At 40.1% G+C, this 19762-nt stretch overlaps 1 protein-coding gene across 6 annotated transcripts in view; it reads right to left on the reverse strand.

Moving 5' to 3' along the window:
* Nucleotides 1-6597: 6597 nt before the first annotated feature.
* The window catches only part of CTBP1 (C-terminal binding protein 1), a 193960-nt gene continuing 180795 nt past the window's right edge, over nucleotides 6598-19762 (reverse strand). For 5 of the 6 annotated variants that reach the window (XM_086611311.1, XM_086611314.1, XM_086611315.1 and 2 more), the window contains 3 exons: nucleotides 17626-17753; nucleotides 14114-14231; nucleotides 6598-7679 (listed from right to left, as the gene is read on the reverse strand). In XM_086611311.1, the coding sequence (XP_086467437.1) occupies nucleotides 7493-7679; nucleotides 14114-14231; nucleotides 17626-17753 (433 nt within the window). In that variant the 3' untranslated portion in view covers nucleotides 6598-7492. The remainder of the gene's footprint in view (nucleotides 7680-14113; nucleotides 14232-17625; nucleotides 17754-19762) is intronic. The other variant, XM_086611312.1, reaches the window with a different exon arrangement.

Genomic DNA, 19762 nt, shown 5'->3' on the forward strand with positions numbered 1-19762 from the left:
ATGTGGGTTATCAAAGTAGTTTTTCTAAAACAGCACCACAGGTTGGAGACGTTTCATCCTCTTGCTTCTTCTGGGGACGGATTTTCAGTGGGCTGTCGGTACCTGGAGAGAAAGGGGACAAGCAGCAGTACACAGAGGCACCTCTTCTGGATGGCATTTTATTTCTATAGTGTGCATTTCCTAAGTAACAACACCACTTTGAAACTAGAAAATGAGATTCAGTGCCATGACACACTTACACTAGACACCCTTAGATCTGCAGAGAGTGTCCTTGGTTTATTCTACTGTAACTGTATTCAGGCACTTAATGGGAAAGACTATATACACGAGGAGCTATTCCTCTTAAGCTTTCACTTAGGTCACCGAAGACAAGCAGAAGAGAGAACCTAGACATGAATTTAGATTGAAGAACAGCCACCACCTAATGGCTACTGAACAGCCTTTTCAAAGGAAAACCTGTGGTGTCTGCTTAGATGTGAATGCAGCTGTCTCTCCCAAATACATCACAAACCATTGGGAGTCACTGGCAGCTCCACCGACAATTAATTGCAGATGAAAACTACAATGCTTTGGGGATCACAGCAACATCAGAAACCTTATTCTACTTCCAGCAACATTGGATGTAACACATGAAAAGGGTTCTCCAAATGGTGAGGTTCAGTCCCAGAGCCCGTGTCGTCAGAAAAGACATTCATTGGAACGACATATTTTGCTCCAGGATGCAAAATTCAAGTGGGATGTGTGCCGCCGTCCAAGGAGTGACAACTTAATATTGCTCTTTCAACAGATTTAAGACTTTTATTTTTCTGTAAAATAGGATCAATCTCAGCTACTAGTTACATGATGCAAAATTGTGCCTTTATCCCTTGAATTTACCAAAGTTGAAAACCCCAAAATAGGAGATTGGAGTTACAGCGGAGATTTTTCTTTTCTTACCTGTGTTTCTTGCAATATGAGGGCTGTGTCCCATGCTTAAAATTGCTGAAGGAAGAAAAGAAAAAAAAAAAAAAAAAAGACAGCTGTTGAGAATACGACTTCTTGAAAACCTTTGGTTTCAGTAATCCGTTTCAAAGGACAGGCTTTCCACCTGATGCTTGGAATGGAAAGCAATGGCCTTGGCACTAATTACAAATGGCTATAACTTAAGAGAGAAGAATAATAAATCCACCACCATTAACTTCGTAACATGATAAACACATTTCACATACACTAGGCCTTTAAAAAACATGGGCAAGCAAATAGCAAAATGACCGAAAACCCACGGCAAAAAGAAGTCGGAAGTCCCCTGTTTCCATTTCAATATGAAAACTGCTGGTGCTGAGAAGAGCAAATATGTTACTGGAAAACACCAAAAGCACAATAAAATACAGCACGGACTTAACTTTACACGAGGGCTTAACTGAAATCCTGCTAAAAAGCACGGGAGAGTTAAATGGGATTTCCTCCGACGCTGTTAGGTGTGCGGGAGAGCGAGTGGTGCTATCCGCTGAGGGCCCGGGGTGGGTGGGATCTTTTGAAAATGGATGGAAGGGTTTGGAAACACAAGTCTGAGATGTCAGCTCCTCAGGAGGTTTATTTTCCAATGTTGATTTGCTGCCCGAACTCTCAGGGTTTAGCCAGGGAGGACCAGCTCCATAAGCTTTTCCCAAACTATACAAGGACTCCGGTTTCACAGCACAGACAAAGAAACAGCGCTGTCACATTGGCACGTAAGGGTCTACTTCTGATCCATCGAATTTGAGCCGTAAAAGGGCTCGTGTGGTAATTTCACTTAATAATTTTACTCGTTTTCATTACTTTAAATCTTTGCAACTCAAAATATATTCAGGTATTTAAACATACTGATTTTTTTAAGTTTCCTTACTTTATTTCTTGAGCGGATCGTCAACGGTTCCAACCGGCACCCACTTATCCATTTTAGGCAGCACATGAAAGAAAGGGGATAGAGACGTAGTTACTGATTGTGCAAATAATAAATGTCTTCAACGGATTGGCATGCTCGGAGAATGATCTACATCGTCTTGGAAATATCTCAAATGCCTCTAATCATCCCAAGGACATACTTTAGTCTGTTTATGGCGGCCTTGACATAGCGTTACAACCTCCCCCCCAAACCAAACAATACTTCTTCAAGAAAACACTCTGTTATGGCTCTGAGTAGAAATGCAAAGGCAAAGTAAAGTGCCAAGAGTAGATTTTGAAGAGCCTAAATTCTTTCTGTAGAACAGAAAAAGTAGGAAGGAAACTCCAGATGAGGAACTGCATAAAAAAAAAAGACCAACTGGGCAAGCCTAAGCCCAAAATTAGACATAAATGTTGGATATGGGTTTAGTGAGGTAGTGTGCATGGAGGTCAGCCAAGGAGACAGCTGAAAAACAACTGGTCTGTGTCGAGCTGGAACTCACCGATGAAAAGTAGAACCGACCAAAGGACATTCTTTTCTAAAAAAGGGAAGAATTCTTAGAGTAACATTCCAGGTCTCATGGACACTAGGAGGAAATGAAGAAGGACAGGAGGCAGATGTTGAGGGACAAACAGCCTGATACCAGGTATGAGACAACGGGTGCAGATGGTGGGATGCAAGCGAGCACTTGGACTACAAGAGTGGGACCACTGCACTGAGCATCTACTCAATGCGGAGCTTTTGCTATTAACAAGGTGCTCAGCTCTACCTAGGGACATAGAATTTGAAGACCAAGAAGGGAATTAATCAAGTTCTCCAAACTCTTGTGACTGCAGGAAAAGAGCTTACCAAGGAAATTGGAAAATCAACGGAGGCAAGAAAACAATAGCTGAAAGAACATCAGAAATCCTGTAACGTTATCTGCAGAAGATAACCGTATTGGACTATGTCATTCAAAAGGACAAAAACACAGAGCCACAAAGGAAAGGTTGTACAGTATAATGAAAGAAACTGGGAAAGAAAACAGATGAATAACACAGTTCAGTCTTCCTGGAAGATGTGTCACTGACCTCAGTACAAAGGCAAATTGGCTAAAATGTGACACACTGACTAAATTCAAGTCAGCCTACATGACCTCATGTTCAGCACGAAACAATAACTGGAATTTAGAGACGGGGAAAGCCAACTTAAACAAAGCAGTGTAAAAATTATAGTGACGGCTATCCCCTGTTTAAACAAACCAGCAAAGCAAAAAACCCATCACTTGACATTTTAATATAAAGACTGGAAATCTTTCTGAAAGATTTACTTAAGTCAAAACAGGGTATCAGGTTTAATGAAGAAGCGTATCACATTTAACGGCTTTACTAAGTGGTCAGACAAAATGATCTAATGTTACTCTCCGCCCTTAAAACCAATGGCTGTTTGCTTTTTTCCCTTGGTGGGCTTTTTTTTTTTCCTTTTTCCTTTTCTTTTTTCAATTTACAAAAGGTAGAAAGGTTGGAGCAAACTGAATAAAGGCAACAGTGGCAGTGCTGCCTTCTCCTTCAAGCAGAACAAGTGACATTACTGAAGCATCCACCGAGATTGAACAAGAGGAGAAGAAAACCCTTCGGTCTGAGACAAGGACTAACAGGTAACAGCCAGGCTACAGCAGTCACAGTCGTTCAGAAAGCCAGCCTTAATCATTTGAGGTGGAAGGCTGGACAAGAAAATAATAAGGCATTTTCTCAAAAAAAAAACCCAAATCAAACTACTAAAGGAAAAAGCCTTGAGGCTTGTTATAAAGGAAGTTGAAGTGGTTTACCCTGAATGGAAAAGGCCTCTAGTTGTTGGTCTGGTAGCAACCTTGTATGACCTTTAAACAGCGTTCTCACATTGTGGAGTGTAAAAACAAAGTCATAAAAAAAAACCCCTACACCATTAAAAAAATCCCAAACACAAAAACAAAACAAAAACCCCAACCCAAGCTGCAGGGACTTCAGGACTGACTCCTGGTCACCCCAGCTGGAAACCTCTCCCAGGATGTCCCTGCTGACCGAGATCTTTTCCTGATCCCTGTTTACGCTTCTCTGTTCATATACCAGCACCTCTTTCACATTTCTCCTTCCTCCTCAGCATTTACTGGTTACAGTCATTTCTCCAACTCAGCCTCCCTTTAAGCTGGAAAAGCCGAGTTACTCAGATATCCTCTCTTGCACAACAAGCCCTCCGCGCCATCAGCCGTTGAGAGCCGGTCTTTGCTATGACTTCAGCTCACGCTCACCCTTTTGAAAGCACATGACCAAAACTACACAAAAAATGCTCCAGGCCCTGTGTAGCATCTCTGATCCACTCTCCTCCCTACCAAAAATACTGTGCCAGACACATCTGCCATCGCACTGTTCTTTTCCATGGCTGCCCCACAGTGGCAATCCATCGGTCCTACCATGGGAAAACACCTACGGCTCCTTTTTCTGACAGCTTTTTGTTTTGACTTGCAACTACACGACTTTAAATTTCACAACTGGTATCTTTCTGCTTCTAACAGCCCACTGGTTGATACCATCCAATTCTTGCGCTGGGTCCAGAGCCTTCTGCGCACTGGTGATGCCTACTATCTTTGGGCCAGCAGCAGCTTCAGTACAGTTGGCCTCATTCTTGGCCTAGATCCTTAATTCAAATAACACCACCAAAAAAAAACCTCGACTGTCTGAGGCAGGCATTTTGATTACCTCCTCTTTCACCTTTCCACACTGCCTCAGGTCACCTCCTGCGGCCCTCTTCTGCCACCGCCTTCCCCACTTTGTATCACTAACTGCACCTTCTTCTGTCTGAACTTCATTCAGCACATCCTTTACCAGACAGAGGAAATCTAATCACATTTCCACTACCCAACAAAAGCAATCGTAGACGATGTTAAGGTTAGTCTGGCGTACCAGCCTTTGTTTATTACAGTACACTTTTCCAATTAGTCATTTACTCTAAGCCTTTTTTTTTTAATTCCGCTTTCAGACCACAACCTAGAAGTCAGTACCCATCGGTCTTGTCATTGCCGGGGTGGCTTTTCTGCTCCAATAGAAGCAGGAAACTGGATTGCTCTCCAGTTGTCAAACCGACAGATACGTTGTAAGCACCAGCATACAAAATATTGCACACATTACCACCACAATGGCAAAGCCTCTTTGCACCCATCAGTGCAGTATTTCAGGCTCAAATCCTGAAAAAAGTTGCGCCTGAGCAAGACGGATGATGGCTTGAAAATATGCAGTTGAAGGACAACAACCTTCAGAACAGAGCCCAAGAAGTGCACGCAATAAATACTGCTGCCTTCATTTCTAGTTCATCAATTTATTGATTCACTGGAAACAAAGCTTACTTACATAAACCATGTCGAAACTGATGCAAGAGAAGTTAGAAAAAAAAAAAAACAACAAAACCCTTTGGTTTTGCTCAGGAAATTTGGTTGCAAATGAGGCTGTCAGTGATTCTTAGCAGCCAGATGTTAAAGGTTTGTTTTACAGATGTTAAAGCAGCATCTTCAGCCTGACAAAGAAGATTCTTAAAACACAAATTGCCAATGAAATACGAAATCCTACTTCAACTGCAGGAGACCACCTTTGACCTTTTGCAAGTTTCTGGCCACAAAGCTGTTAGCGGTGTCTTTGCTGGGACAACTCGCAGCTGTACAGCTGCTTTCTGCTCCATTGCACAGACGGACTAGGATTGGGTTTAGTATCAAACAAATTGTAATGGATGACACTTTTGGCTCTAAATGTTCACGGCAAACACCTTCCTCCACTCTCCCATGGTGATAAAATTTCACTTTATATAGTGGCCCTTGGCTATAGACCTGTGAGTTTTGGTCCTTCTTGATTTACAGCCTCTCACCACCGGCCTAACAGATGGGGAGGCCGCTCTGTAGAAGTGCGGAAATGGGGGACAGTGATTCTTCACAGATCCCATAAAACCAGCTCACTAACCTCACGTGCACAGTTACTAATTCAGATTAATCGTGAACAAATAGGTAAGAAACTACCAAGGATGTTTACGTCCAGGTTCACTTTTGCCCATCCTGGATTTTCCTTCTTGCAGCAGCTAAACTTTCATCTTGCTTTTTTAAATTGTGTAGGGATGAAGGACATCTTATCCAGGAGCACAGGAGAGGCCGAAACAGCTTCCAGCCGAAATCCAACCTGCCTTAAAAGCACTTCTGCCTGTGCTCAAAGAAACAAATCCCTTCAATACAGCAAATACAATTACATCCTGCTGCACGCTTCCGTCATCACAAAAGCAAATAAAACAATGGACACGTCTCATGTTGGACTTCGGCAAAAGACGTTTATTATTATTATTATTACTGTTGTTTTGCTGTTGTACCTCCTCTGCTCTGCCCACAGTGGTGGCATAAATGCTGTTACCACATTGTAGCTGATGATGCCGGTGTACAAATCAAAAATCCATCTTAATTTCAAACTCCATTAGAAACACAGGAAAAAAGATCAACATTTACGAAATGTAAAGGGAAAAATGGTATGGAAAGAAATTTTTTTTTTATTTATTTTTCAAGCTTCCAAGACAGTATTACAAACAACAGAGAGCAAAGTAAAGCTAGAAATGAAATACTTGACAGCATCTGTTTAAAAATTACAGCTAAGAAACCTAATAAAAGTTGAATAAACAGTTACTAGAAATAAAAATTTTTACACATATGATATTTGTCTGGGATTTTTATTTCTTTAAAATAATTCATACAAATGGTTACAGTCACAAACATTATTTTAACCAAAAATATTGCTAGCCTACCACATTACCAGGAAGGAATCAATGTAGGCAATGAAATGCTGCTACTTTTCAGTAGTCTAGTGCCTTTTTCGCATACCACCAATAATATATACTTTAACTGGTGACAAAAAGCACAATGCTCGTTTATACAAAACCTTTTATTTTTTTCCTCAAAATCTCTTCGCAAGGGTGTCTTTATTTTGAAATAAGGGAATTCATGCCAAAATGAGGAGAAACTGTTTTTCTTTTGTTTACTAAATTATTCTAAAAAATAAGACAAGCAGGTAGAAAAAACAATGCACTGTGTGGCGTAAAAAGAAAAATGGGAAAAATTCATTGTCCTGAGAAGTTTGCCAACTGCCTCATTTTTGGGCATGTTTGAAAATATAAAAGAAAGGATTTTTAATCTCAAAATTGGTTTGTTGAATGCCTCCCTTATGTTTTTCCTTGTTGACAGCTAAGCAAACAAACCCTTTTTAATGTTCTAAAAACTGTACACAGACAAGTACATTCATGATATAATTAACTACTAACTTCTCTTGCTTAACAAAGAACCCATAGGACACAGAAACAGTGAATCAGTCCACTGGACAGGGACAAACTACAATTTATACGGAGGAAAAAATGTTTCCAAATCTTCTTTTTGTCTCCCACCTTTTCCTTTTATACTGTATATTGGACCAGTTTCTAAAACAATAATCGTCTCCTCCTGTAAGTTCATGGTTCTGCCTTTAATCAAAATCCAGGGTTTTGTTTTGTCTTGTTTGTTTGTTTTCCACACGCTAAAGTTGAAATTTCTGATGTTGGGAATGACGTTTTTGTAGGCTACAATTGGTCGCTTGGGTGGTCTCTATCAGCTTCTGGTTTGACAGTTTGGCCGGGGGAAGGAGCATGGGGCGGGTGGGCTACAGCAGGGAGGCCGTGTGATAAAGACATAGGGTTGGGGACTATTCCTTCTACGGCTGCAGGTATGCCAGTTGAAGCCACGCTTACCACGCCTGGGGGATACCTGCTGAGAGAAGAAAATAAGAACACACATTAAAACCAAGAGGAGACTGATCGGAAAGCCAACCTTGCCTCCTACTAGAGCTACAGAGATGCTGCTTTTGTTTTAAGACCAGTGAGAAACACAGTTGGTTAAGCTCCAGATGAGATACCGTATGCAGATGCTGCTAAATTAAGCAAAAGATGTTGTATTTTACCCAAATGAGAAATAAAAGTTTGCTAGATGGTTTCTTCAGATTTCAGATTAAACAGCACGAGTGACAGCACAGCAACAGAAACAACCTGGAAGTATCGCTCCTCTCAACAAGAGGAGGAGGTGCAATACCTATCTGTCCCCTACGACTTTTCCTGAAGTTAACCTTTGGGCATTCTTTTTCTCCTTCATTCTCATGTAGAAATTTTGGCATCTCACTGTTGTGATTTGAAACAATACTTCTTTAAACTAATCTTGCACTCACAGCTTTCTGATAGCTCCGCAAAAAAGCCGTCATACTTTAAGATGACAAATTCAAGGCCATTACATCCCAGTAACCTTTTCGGCATCAAACTTGCTACTGTTCTCATCTGCAAGAGAACCACTAGTTATACAGAGGGTAAGTGCTTTAGGCAAGAGAGAGAGAGATGAGAGATGCAAACACAAAACACTATGAATGGGTTTAAAGACTTGTTACTCTTTCTGGATTAACACCAAGGCCTAAGTATTTTACAAATTCAACAAAAAGAATCACCCTCTGATTCAGCCTGACTTTATGACGGTTCTGATATTATCAGGCAAAAAAAATTTTGCAAATCATTGTTTCAATCCTGAAGTTCAGATGTAATTGATGAACAGAGAGGTATTTCACAGTGCTGTATATAAACAACAGCTACACACGAACACTTTTTACAAAAATGTGTTTTCTCTTTAGCCAAGTACTTCAATAACAATCTGCAAGTTATCTCACACTGGCCACTTGCACCGCCCCTTTGCTTCCCCCAACATCAAGCTGCACACTCATCCCTCCTTCCCTCCTGTTGTACTCTGCTCAGCCAAACATCTCAGCCAGAGCCTTATCCATTCAAAAGCCTCAACACACAAACCTACCACTCACTCACTGTGGCATTTGCTACCCTAGTATTCACTTAGAACTAAATGAGAGAAAAGGCACCTGTGATCTTGCCAAGTTTTTCCCAAATATCACATTATTCTGCTGTTGTTCTTTTTCTTCTCGCCAGAGTTCAATGCTGAATGCACCAGGGAATTTCACCCGGTTTCAGTAGCATCTTTTCTGAAGTAATGCACGTTTGTGCTGCTCATCCCAAGTTCCCTCACAAACTGACAGAAAATTAGCGCAGAACTTAGGCAAAACTCCAAGGATGAAAAAAAAATGGATGAAAGCCCATTTACTTGTTTCTTTTTTCTTCCCCACAGAAACATCACGGGAACTGCTTTTTGCAAGCACTGTGCCAGAGGGGCTCAGCATGGCTATCTGACATGGCACAGGGACAAGGAAGACACTCGCCTGGTCACTCTGGGAAAGACTCCTACAGATCGTAACACTGACTGTAATCTGGGATGTATAACCAGGATGTGAAAGATTGCACCACCTGTAGGCCACAGAACTTTGTTCCCAATTGTACACGTATTTACAGGGCTTCCTATGCTAATTCCTTCTCCAGAGAGGTTCCTTAAAATTAATTTGCAGTTGCTAATGGAATTAGTTGCTTGTTTCAGTACCTCATATTGAATCTTATTAATCAAATTTGCTTCAACTCCTATGAAAACTGTCGGTCTGGGTATTTTTTATTTATTTAAATTTAATTTTGAAACAGCTTATCTGTTACTCTCGGTGCTTCGTAAAAAAACAAAACATGAAATGACAAAAGCTTCAATTTAAAAGCTCAATACAGCAACCAGTTCCAACACAGAATGTCTACTGTTTAACAACATATTCCCTAAGCAACACACCAGAGTTTGGAGAAATCAAGGAGACCACCAATTCTACAACTAGGAGAAAAACTCGGAGCCTCCCCTCGTGAAAATGGACAGTGCTGGATCAGAAGCATTAACAGTTGCCTTATGAACAACAGTAAGCAGTTCTAACTAGACATCTGTAATTCTCCTTTGACTCCGAATATTCTTTCTATATATAAAAATATTCCCCTTGGGCATAAAGTTATAATAATTGGGATTCTACCTGCCAGCACCTCTCCTCAGATACAGGCTTCCTATGGACTTTTAGTAATATCCAAAAGCTCTACAATTTTCTTGTCCTACAGCTACATACGGGCAGTAGCTGAAATACAGATAACATACCCCTCTACGGAAACTGTATTTTGCTTGACAATTCCTAACCCTATTTTGCCATGCTCTTTTCATAATTTTTGTCCTTTAATTCAATCATCAGTGTTGTTCAAATCGTGTCTGTGAAAGGGAGAACATGTAAACTCAACAGCCTCTACACGTGGGCATTTCTATCCTACATAACCCTCTCCCTATGTTGCTATTTATTGCTTTTCTATTCTTCATCAGCAAATACACTCCCTCCAGCACTTCATAAAGTTGTTCCCAATCTTCTTCCTCTGGTAGCAAGAAGTTGAAACCTTTTCCAGGTAAAACGTTCAATGAAGAAAATTTTTGCAAAAGCAGAAGGGAGACATCGGTAACACCTCCTCTGCTACTTCATACTCTTCTTTTCCCTTCCCCCACATAGTCTTAATTTACAAAGAAAAATACAGTAGCCCTCTTAATTACAACTGAAAAGCAACTCCAATTTCTATGTTAATCTGTATTTTTTAAACTACAGAAACACCTTGACCTCACTATTTTAAGCTCTGTTCAAGAAACTGAGTCTGTCCCAAAAGAGCTTAAAAATTTAAGTGTTATCTTTAATGCTGTTATCTTACATTACAGAGTCTGAAAATCACCAGTGAAATATCTCTACAAGAAGTAACTCCTGAAGTAACTCCTGAATCACCTACATCTAACCATTTTCATTCATGCACCTCTTCAGTACCTGGCTAGTCTCACCTTCTACCTGTTAGAAGACAGAAAGATAAGTCAACATGGCTATAAATTGCACAATCACTGTTTACTGGCTGTCGAATTTCACTTCGCCTATAACCTGCACACTCTGTGACAGAGGAAATGGCAGGGGGTGATGTAACAGGCAGCTCAGTAACGAACACACACTAGTAACACAAAAAGCAGGGTATATTATTATGCTGTTTCACCGAGACCATTTCAAATAGTTCCTTCTCAGGAATAATGTTAATCTTTACTCATGGGATAGGTCCTGTTCGCTTGACCCTTTGTGTTGATAGGGTGTCTCGCATTTCACATAGCAAATGGTTTTGTTTTCCACAGCATACGATGATATTCAGAAGATCTAGATTATATTCTGCTGAGGAATGCTGAACATTTTGCTTGCGATGGTATCTGATAATTTAAGAGTTCTGCCCTACATCAAAACACAAGCAAATGATACATCTAGAATAAAATAACCTTGTTAGTTTTAATTCACCAAAAGAGCCATTTGCATTTTTTAACATATAAATTATTATCCCAGGTCTTATCTTCTCATGCAATTACATGACTACGATACAGTTATTAGCACATCTGAAACATACTGCCTGCAGAAGACTCCAGAACTCAGCCAGTAAAATATAATCTTGGATTGCAAAGAGAAGGCGGAAAAATTTGTTTTGAACAATTGAATCAAATTCTGTACTTAATACAGGTAGGAATTAAGCATCAGCAAATACTGCTACTGAAACCAAATTCTTCACAAAGCCTGACGTTCAAGTTCCACATATTTCATACTGCACAAAATAATAACTGCCTTCACCCGCACTCAAACAGTATTCTATCACCTCTCTAAAAAGAAGCTTTTGTATTTGGTTTATGACTAACTTCTTCCTCAAAATTTCCCAAAATGAGTGTTTTTATATTTGAAAATAATTGTCAAGTCAAAACGTATTTACGATGAATTTTCTTTATTGAAAAATCTGACCGAAACCATGTCTAAAAAAAGTATTCAGTTCTGTGCCTATCCCGCTTAAATTAAATACATATGGTCTTTACCTTGTAAATCATTAACTCCCAAAACATTCCTAAGTTAAAACCCATTTCTAGCTGTGAAGCCTGCTTCTGCTGGACTTGTGACCCCCAAAACGAGAACAAACAAGTGCATTTTATTTGGGCACCCAACCCTGCTCCTAACTGCCAGGGCAGGGTTGGAGTTATTACCCCTGCTCAGCAACACCTGCCTTTAAGCCTCAGTTGCGTTCAGCTCCACTCCGAGTACTCCAAACTGAAGTCAATGAAACTACACGCTGTGTGGAGGAGGACACGTGCTTGAACTTTTCACCTGAGCGAATAAAACCACCCTTCTTCAGATATTCAGGGCTACGGGTACTTAAAATACTTTCCAAAAATAAACACCCTGATGTGATATGAGATATATGCATGTTGATCAAACCAAAGTTATTCTTTTCCTTTGGTGCACTTACAGCTACCAACAAGGAGATTATGGCAGAGAGTGGTGACACTCTCCCCTGTCATCTCACCATCACTTTCCGACGAAACTGTTAGAAGTCATTGGGACATGAAAGCTTTGCTTCACTTCTCAGCACAGCACAGCTGGGTTCTCATATGGGCTAACACCAAAAAAAAATCCTTTATCTATTAATAGTAGGGGGTAGTCCAAAGATAAGAAAGATGTATGAAGGGAGTAGAAAGATTAGGACAAAGAGGTATAAAAAAAATAATGAAACTATTGCACTGTCCCTTCCCTCAAGGCACTGAGGGAAGCAGCTGTCTGTAGCTTTCTCAGCCACTTTCATCCTACTTATGAGTAAATACCATACTGTAAGATAAAAAATTGCCGACGTTTTTCATAAATGGAAATCATGTGAAGCTGGCTACTAGGAAAAATCTGCTGCTAGAACAGCTGCTAGGGACGAAGAGACAGAGAAAGACTCTCAAACAAAATGACTAAGAAACGTACATACTAGGCTTAAAAAAACCTGTCTCTATTAATTATTAAGAGCTGCTTTCACAGTTGATTGAGAATACATAGCTCAAGTCCCTCAAATGCTTTTGCTTAAAAATTAAATGTGTAATTTAGAAAACACTACCTTAAACATATTTTCATAATCACCACAGGCTATTCCACTGTACTGAGTTATTTGTTTTCTTGTGTGTCTGGAGGCCATAGAACTATATAACAATAGTTTATTATTGAAAGTCTTTCTGGAACCTTGTCCTAGTTTTAGCTGGGACAGAGGTTTTTTTTTTAACAGCTAGAAAAGCTCCATGTTTTGGTTTTACTCAGAGGCTCACTCTGAGAAGAACGCTGATAACAAGCTGCCAAGGACTTTTCAGTGTGCCAGAGTGCAGAAGCACGGCAGGATAAGGGGGGAGCATAGATGGGACAAGGGGGACACGATTCCCCTTGTGATTTGTGTGGAACTTAAGACTGAGGGCCAAACTGGCCAATTAGTATTCCATATCATGCAGCGTCATGCCCAGTATAAAAGCGAGGGTCAGACGGGAAGAAGAGCTTTTGCGCTTTGGCTTTTGCCGCTTTTGCTCTTTTGCGCTTGCTGTGTTTTTCGCTCTATTGCTTTTTTTTTTTTATTTCCTCTCTCTCTTCCAGTACTCCCACTCTCGGAGTACTCTCTCTCCCTCTCTCCCCCTCTCTATTTCGGGGCCTCGCGTTCGTCCGGGATTTGCAGCTTTCGGGACGAGACGGGCTTCGCATACGAGGGGGTGGTGAGCATCTACATTGTATTAAATCATCTGTATTAAATCACTCTTATCTCAACCCACGGGTTTCCCGTTTATCCTTTAATTCCTCTCCCTCATTCCTGGGGGTGGGGGAGGGGGAGTGACCAGCTGTGTGTGGGGGGGGTGGTTCAACCTAACCCACGACAAACCTACTGCTGTATCATTACCTTCAGCAAAACGAACATAAACTTCTACTGCACTCACTGGAGATAGAATCATAGAATGGTTTGGGTTGGAAGGGACATCAAAGATCATCTAGTTCCAACCCCCCTGCCATGGGCAGGGAAACCCTCCACTACACCAGGTTGCCCAAAGCCTCATCCAGTCTGGCCTTGAACACTGCCAGGGATGGGGCATCTACAACTTCTCTGGGAAACCTGTTCCAGAGATGACCAGAATTGTTTTACGGGAATATACAAAACACTCTGTATTGTTCAGGTACTACAAACCACACCAAAAAGATAGGAAAAGGAAACGTACTTACGCATTGCATGACTAACTTCAACTAGCAAAACAAGATCATTCTCCTGAATGCAACAATTACGAAAACAATATTGCTGGGGTCTAATCCAGAAACACTCCATTAATTAATTGGAAGGTCTTTTATTTATTTATTCTGGAATACATAATTCTGAACTACGGAGGTATTTCTTTTACACCTGCACACTTACCTGTATGCAGCACCATTAAGCTCTGGATGAACAACTCCAGGATCCATGCTGGCCCAATGTGTAGCTGCAGTCAAATGATCTTTGTTAACACAGTTTTTCAGACTGTCTGGAATACGACCTAGAATGAAGCAAGGGAGAGGAAATTAAAAAAAAACACACATAAAAATTGTATGCCTTATGATTTTAATATATCTATATTAGAAATAGTTTCAAATATTCACATATTTAAATCAATACAGAAAATGACACTAAGAGCTTATTTTTGATGCTCACTGTTCCCCTTTTGTCTGGGATTGAGTTAGTAACTGTCACAACGGTCTGTGTAATTTTTATTTCTGTCTTTTGTGTACGGGGTCTCAACAAAACTGTAATCAACAAGATTCACGCTTTCCAAGAAGCTAGAACTCAAATATAGAGCATGGCTGTCACTCAAATTCAGTAATGTAGCCTCCTGCTCTTGTCTTTAACTTCACTTTCCTCTTTTTCCCTCCACACGTAACAGCAATAAAAACACTTATTGAAGAACGCAGGATTCTGAATAGCATTTTGCCACACAACTGAATACGACTGACACTTTTTCCCTGTCCTCCTGATCTTCCTCTTCTTTATCTCAATGGTTCTTCACATTTATGTATCGTAACGTATTAAGCCTCAGCCATTTCTTTCACTCCTACAAAAAATTAAAATACACTACAAATCTCTCTTTTTCATTCTGTCAAAATTTTTGCTTAACCTCTGAAACACTACTGAAGTTTTAAGACACGGATACTGGAAAACCTGTCAACCTGATTCAGCACGTACTGGACAAGCCTCTGACTGCCTTCTGCAGAACCATCTCCAGCCCTGCAAAAAATGACACGAACAGATACGATACACATTTTCTTCATGGCAACAGGATTATTTTCACCTATTTCAATGGGAGATCAACTGGAGCCTGTGTTTTTTTCTGACATCTGTTTTAATGGACCCTTTCTAAAGTTTAATCTTACTGTACATTCGCACACCCAGAGGCAGAAAGAGTCCACCCCTGCTACTGCTGGCAACAGTATTCCAGAAATGCTTTCAAAAACTGACCATGCTCCATCATTAAAGGATTCAGGGTTTGTGTCTCCAAATTCCTACTGGAAATTTGATTAAGGACTTCACTACTCTTTGCCTGCTCTTTCTATCTATCAGCCTGGCCACAACGGGACTGCAAAAAAGCCTTTTCACAGAATTGCTTTTTGTCTAGTGGATACTATCAAATACTTGTTACTCCATAACTTGCGCTGCTATCACTAAAACTTCCCACGACTCCTGTCCACAAGCTGAAAGGGCTTCTTAGTTCAGTATTGGACAAGATGAGGTACATGTCCCATTATGAGTGAATTCCTATCATTCTCCTGATCAAAAATCACCTTCTAAATTTAGCTGACATATATATCCATCTAAGCTGCTGCCAAAATTGTCCATAAATTTAAATGATATCTTTGTTCTTCTTAATTCTTCTCAAATATTTTTGAACTGCAATCACGTCTTCCTCCTTGCCCCTCTCAATCTTTGTTTTGCCAACTTCTGTAGGCATGTTCTACTAGTCTCCTCTTCCAAAACAGTATTTATTTAAAAGTTATTTCCTAACGATCTTTTCACTTGCCATGCTCGCCTTCTCATTTCTTCCACTACTGTTTTCAGCGGTCCTCTTTATTTAATACTTTGAATGTTTCGATGTTCAAAAACATATTTAAAGATATTTAATCTCTGCTTATTATTTTTATTTTATAAATCAGAACGTCATTGACTTTTTAGGAACAGCAGAACCACTTAACATCTTTATGGTCAGATGGTAGTCACAGCCTGTTTTCCTTCATTGTACACCTTTTTCCAATTAATTTCTCTCTCTACATCTTCTCTTCTCTGTGTTCCCCTATTACTTTATCCCACACTTCCTGTATCTTTCCTGCATTTGTTTCACTGCAATTCAATGTCATTGTCACCTCCCCAACGCTGGCCTCAGTTTGATCTTACTACAAACCATGTGCAAACACTGAAGTTCTGACAGCTTCAATACAAGTCCGCTTCTTAGATAACTGATAGCGCAATCACATGCTTTAAGAAAATACAGGTCTGTCGTCCCAGGTACATATGTTTGGGCTCTTGCACAATATTTAACATAAAACTTACTCGGTTTTCAGACCTTAGCCTATTAATGCTTATTTGCACATCAATCATTCCCCCAAGTAAATATCGTATGCTGGTTTGCGCAATCGCTCCCAGAGCTACTTGGGAGCAGGTCACAGTTATACAACAACTTAATGAATATACTATTAGAGTTCTTTGGGAGTATAAACACAAGGACCAATCCCAGCAAAGGGACTGTTGGACTATTTAGGTTACCTCTAAAAGAGAGATAAATAGTCCTGTAAAGGGCAATTCAGATCAGGAGTTTAAGAGGTGCCTTTAATCACCATCCAGAGGAGAATCTTCTTTCTGCACAGGCTGTAAACGAAACTAAATTGCCCAGCCTCTCTAGGAAAGGCTACTGCTAGTGCTTTTTGTATAGCAGAGCAATGTGTTGGCACTGAACTACTCTCAAGGTGACACAGATGGCCCTTCATGTCTGCAGAGCATTCAGTCTATATTGCCAAGGGGGAAACAGCAAAGTCCTACTAAAGAGAGAACATTAGTGCTTAATGAATCATTTTCCAGTATGAAAATCCTTCCTTTTGTTTTAGGCTACGAGGGATTCAAACCAATGCCAAATGGCTCACTTTTCTCATTTTGTTTATTAGCAGTGCATGTTCAAGACATAACTGTTTTCTCTTATGTGAGCAGTTTACAATTACATGGTAGTTATACAACAAAGAGAATTTGCCCTTTAAAATGCCAGACTTCTTTAGCAATGCTTTAAAGAGAGGAACATGTGAAATAGAGTACCCTCCCAATGAAACATTGAAAACTTTGTTCTGACGTGGAGAATGAGTTGTTGAGATATGAACATTACTAGAAACGGCACAAAGCTTCAGATGCTTTATCTCTGAACATTACAGCCTTAAGGACACTGAAATTCCAGACCGTCCTCTAAGACAAATCTGGATGAACTTTAGAAAATACAAAGGAGTCAATGAGAAAAGAATAAAGGAAACACAACTGCTCATGACAGGTATAAAGAAGCATCTAGGAAGACGTATGAAAGATACTAGCAGCACCTGGATGACTTGCAGTCAAACCCATCAAATGGGTAATACTTACATACAGAAACAACGATTTTTCACATGTAAGTGCATTTCTGTTTTATGGAAAAAGTACTTAATTTGCAGTGCCTGCCTTCTCTCTGTAACTGTGATGACCCTCCAAAATTATCCGTTCCAGTTCTGAGAACAGACTTAATGACTATTGGCTAGATTCTATGTTCCAAATACTGGAAGTGGTAAACAAAACCTAAGGTTGGTTCTTTTGGCATCTTTCAAGACTGAAGAAAGAAAAAGTTTGTTAAAACAATTGGCAGCGAAAGAGCTAGTAAGGTGATTTGATACCTGTGATCGCCCTTCGGATCTCTCGTGCTGCTTCCTCCCGCATCTCAATTGAGGCTTGTTCACTATACCAGGCTGCATGTGGGGTACAGATCAGGTTTGGTGCATCCTTCAAGGGGCCCTGACTAAAGCTAAATGAAGATTTAAAACAAGATCAAACAACAAAAAACACTTGGAGGAGGGGGTCAAGGAAAGGAGGGGGAAGGAAAGGGGGAATCCAGATGGATTTGTATATACACAGATTAATTTCTACAACAGAAAAGAACTGCATCTCTACTCCTTGTTGGGTTTATTTTTAATTCTGTCAGTTAATTTCACACACAATTCACAGTATAAATAAGCAGCAATCACCTCTCATAGACTCAAAGGGTAGAAACTAAGAATAGTAGCAACATTAGCTTCTGTCCAATGCACTTACTGCTAACTGCAGTCACAGCCACTGCCACTCCAGTTCTGGTGCAGAAATGCATAAAGCAAGACCCAAATCAATTCAGGATGCCATTCCATTTGTCCATTTCATCACAGTTTTACTGCATTAGCCAACAAAACTCTGTTCTCTCAAGAGTCACTGTCAATGTGACATTTAGTCATTTAAAGAAAAAAATCTTACAATTATTTCCAAAGCAGCAGCATGTCCATCAGCAGCCTCAACTTTATTTTTTTGTAATTATTTTTTTCCTGTTCTTTTCAACTATTTTTTTTCTTTCCTCTTCCTTTAGAGAAACTCCGCAGAAAGAAGTAAATTTACTTTACATATTGATTTTCAGGGAAAGCAATGAATCTGTGTAAAAGTGTGATCACAGATACAGAGTAAAGAAAGCGAAAATAATGGAAACTTGCTCCTCCTATTTATTTCCAGTTTTAATAATCTTACAGTCAACTGTAACAACAGGAGAACAAATATTTTAAGACAAAAGCGTGCTTTCAGAGTTGGTCATAATTCATAAGACAATAGATTTCATCTGTAGTTCAATAAACATCAGAATATCTGGCAAAACTCTTGAATAAAGAGTTGCATGCTGCGATCAGATAGACATGCAGCACCAAAGCCAAAGGAAATTGTGGCTGTAATCCTGCAACTGAATCTCTGCAGATGGCATCTCCATGCAGTAAATGGGGCTTCCTATAGGTGCAACGGTCTGCTTGTGCAGATCTGAGATCGGAATTGGGAAGAATGTATGTAGCTGAAAGTCCCCTGAGCTGTTAAGACTCTGGCTTTGCACAGCACTACTGCATTGTAATGACTACATTTAGAAGTAAATGAATGCAGGGTATGCATAAATAAAATTAAATATTTGTGATGTGGCATTGTGTCTCAGTAAATAGAAAAATTCTACCTAAAAGGATACTATTCTACTTTTTTAAAGCTTCTATTCCCCCCCACACGCTGATACGAGAGAGACTGTCCACTCTCCACTCTTTACAACCTGCCCTCAAGTCCTGAATCTGTTCCTCTTCAGAAATTTATGTGGATTGTTCCAGTTAAAAATAACATCTCTCCCTGTCCAGGCTGAACAACTGAAAAAGGCTTGTCACACACAAGCACTGAGCTACAGCAGTCTATTCTCATAACTCTAACTCAGAAGTCAGGTTCAAGACTCAAGGACATATCAAATAGACTCGTTTCTGATTAGGAGTGCTGATATCGTAATACCAATGCCACCTTGGGGAGCGGTACATTTCTGCCTAAAATGCTGGATTTCTCGGTGTCATTCAAAAACTAAGGCTTGTGCCACCAGCTCTGCTAATGACAGCAGTTATTACTCCCCTGATAAAGGGTAAACCAAAACAAAACCTGCACTCGAAATACCTTCCTTAACTTTTTTTTGCAACCTGTTACATTTATGGCTTTCCTGAGAGGCAATCTAGACAAAAGTATGTCTTTTCCTCCAGAAAGGTGTCATGAAGTAGTTACTTCTCACACCAAATCTCGGCTCTTTGCCGTCTGAAAGAGAGTGTGCAGACATCAACATTAATTGCCTCCAGAGTTGCATCTAGGACAAAGGAGCACTCCCCTCAAAGCCATGACACAAAGCCATGCCCAGGATTTGAACCCAAGACCCTGCTCTTTCTACTAAATAAACTAATTTGATTGTATTTGTTTTGAAGGAATTAAATCTTGGATGTCACTTTTTTCACT

This window comes from Tauraco erythrolophus, chromosome 5, assembly GCF_009769465.1.
Source record: "Tauraco erythrolophus isolate bTauEry1 chromosome 5, bTauEry1.pri, whole genome shotgun sequence".
Taxonomy (NCBI): domain Eukaryota; kingdom Metazoa; phylum Chordata; class Aves; order Musophagiformes; family Musophagidae; genus Tauraco; species Tauraco erythrolophus.